At 43.9% G+C, this 2,406-nt stretch overlaps 1 protein-coding gene across 1 annotated transcript in view; it reads left to right on the top strand.

Annotated features, from left to right (window-relative positions):
• Nucleotides 1-533: 533 nt before the first annotated feature.
• Nucleotides 534-2,406, top strand: part of LOC117599197 (heart- and neural crest derivatives-expressed protein 1-like) — a 3,578-nt gene continuing 1,705 nt past the window's right edge. The window contains exons 1-2 of the mRNA XM_034311478.2: nucleotides 534-646; nucleotides 870-1,324. Coding sequence (XP_034167369.2) covers nucleotides 875-1,324 — 450 coding nt within the window. The 5' untranslated portion in view covers nucleotides 534-646; nucleotides 870-874. The remainder of the gene's footprint in view (nucleotides 647-869; nucleotides 1,325-2,406) is intronic.

Here is a 2,406-nt window from a genome sequence, read left to right as displayed (position 1 = left end):
CCTAGCCCCTAGCCCCTAGCCCCTAGCCCTTAACCCTAGCCCCTAGCCCCTAGCCCCTAGCCCTTAAGCCCTAGCCCCTAGCCCCTAGCCCTTAACCCTAGCCCCTAGCCCCTAGCCCTTAACCCTAGCCCCTAGCCCCTAGCCCTTAGCCCTTAACCCTAGCCCCTAGCCCCTAGCCCTTAACCCTAGCCCCTAGCCCTTAACCCTAGGCCCTAGCCCCTAGCCCTTAACCCTTAACCCTAGCCCTTAACCCTAGCCCCTAGCCCTTAAGCCCTAGCCCTTAAGCCCTAGCCCCTAGCCCTTAACCCTAGCCCTTAAGCCCTAGCCCTTAAGCCCTAGCCCCTAGCCCTTAAGCCCTAGCCCTTAAGCCCTAGCCCCTAGCCCTTAACCCTAAGTGAGTGTGGTGATCAGGACGTCATTAGTGCGCGGCTGAGGTGAGGGGGATTTACAGCGTGGTTTAGCGGCCCGTGTGTGTGGAGGTGAGATGAGGAGAGTGAGACAGGTTTACCCGTGTGTGTGGAGGTGAGATGAGGAGAGTGAGACAGGTTTACTGCACACCTTTAATGATGTCACGTCTCTTTCACACAGCTTTCACTCCTCACTGCAGGGGAACAGGAAGCTGAGGAGATTCTGTTCACCAAACACAGTGAGTAAAACATCTCAGTAATAATTATAATAATAACAACAACAACAATAATAATAATAATAATAATAATAATAATAATAATAACAACAATAATAATAACACTAAGTGCTGTTTGGACCTTGTCTTCACACACACACACACACACACATGCGCGCGCGCTGGGGGAACATAAACCTAGAGTTAGTGTGTGTGTGTGTGTGTGTGTGTGTGTAAATCTGTTTAGAGGAAATGAATCTGATCGGAAGCTACCATCATCTTCATCCTCGTCCTCATCATCATCACGGTTTTGCGCACGAGACTACTGTACCGTTCGCGGCGCGCTGTCACGAGGACGCGCATCATCCTCATCCTCATCCTCCTCACCGCAGGCCCGGGGCTCGCGCAGGACAAACCCGGCACCTTGATCCGCACGCGCGCGCTCCCGCTCCCGCTCGGCGCCGTCACCGGGTCGCGGTGTGTCCTCGGGAGCGCGCGCGCAGCAGCAGAAGGCCGCGGGCGGAGCGGCGGCGCAGCGCGAGCATGAACAAGGCGTTTGCGGAGCTGCGCGAGCTCATCCCGCACGTTCCCGCAGACACCAAACTGTCCAAAATGAAAACCCTGAGACTGGCCGCCGGGTACATCGCTCACCTGACCGACATCCTGCACGCGCACACCGGAGCCCCGGGGGCACGAGACACGGTGAGAGGACTCACACACTCACGAGCTCAGTCCCGGTATCATCACAGACTGTTAATACAAACATCATTAAAATCTAAATTAAATAAATTAAAGATAAAGAAAAGAGAATTCTAATCTTCATACTGATGCGTTTCATTCACATTAATTAATTAATCACTTACTGAGATTCAGAAATATCAGGAATAACATCCAGATAATTCATAAAAACTAAAAGAAATGTAAAATACTTCTGTATATGAACATAAAATTTACAGCAAAATGGCCAAATGTCTGTCGCTGGAAAGTTCCAGGATTTATCATTTATCATTTATTTATAAATAAAATAAACATATTTAATTAAACAGAACAGAAAAGTGCAAAAAGTAAAACAGAATTAAACTCAGAATTAAACTCGCATTACATCTCAGCGAGCAAAACTCTCCTGAATGTAGACAAATTCAGTAATATTTCTAATATTTCTCTTTATTAAATTGTTTGTAAATAAATATAAGATGATTAATTCCATATCTAAATATTTTTACACATTTAAGTTTGGAGTAATTTTATTTATCAGCAGATAATTTTGCATATTTCGAGTTTGTTTCTATAAAGAAGGAAAATAATCTGCCATGATGAGAAACATTACATAACTTCTACTTTATTAAGATAAATTGCTTTTTCTTGTTGTTGTTGTTGATTTTGTTTGTTTGTATTGAGGTTTGAAAAATGTGTAAAGTGGAATTTAAACCAGAAAAAGTGGAAATTCAGACATAAAGTTTGGATTTTGTGTTATTGTGTAATATCGAGTCTAAAGCTGTAAACTTTGTGCTGAAACTTTTTTCTGCAGTTAATGAACTTTTCCAAAATGAGCAAAACATCTGAACACAGAAAGTTTGGAATATTTAAAAATCAGCCTGGAAAAGTGTTAAATTCTCATGAGGCTCAGAGTTAAACACACACACACACACACACACACACACACACACACACACACACGATAGTGTGTGAATTGTGATCAGGATCTTCGGTTTGTTCAGTGAATAAATCTGTGATGTGATTTTGCTGAAAGTTGAATTATGTTTATATTTATCCTGTTATTTGCT

This window comes from Pangasianodon hypophthalmus, chromosome 15 (assembly GCF_027358585.1).
Source record: "Pangasianodon hypophthalmus isolate fPanHyp1 chromosome 15, fPanHyp1.pri, whole genome shotgun sequence".
Classification (NCBI taxonomy): Eukaryota; Metazoa; Chordata; class Actinopteri; order Siluriformes; family Pangasiidae; genus Pangasianodon; species Pangasianodon hypophthalmus.
This window is presented reverse-complemented; position numbering and strand designations above follow the sequence as displayed.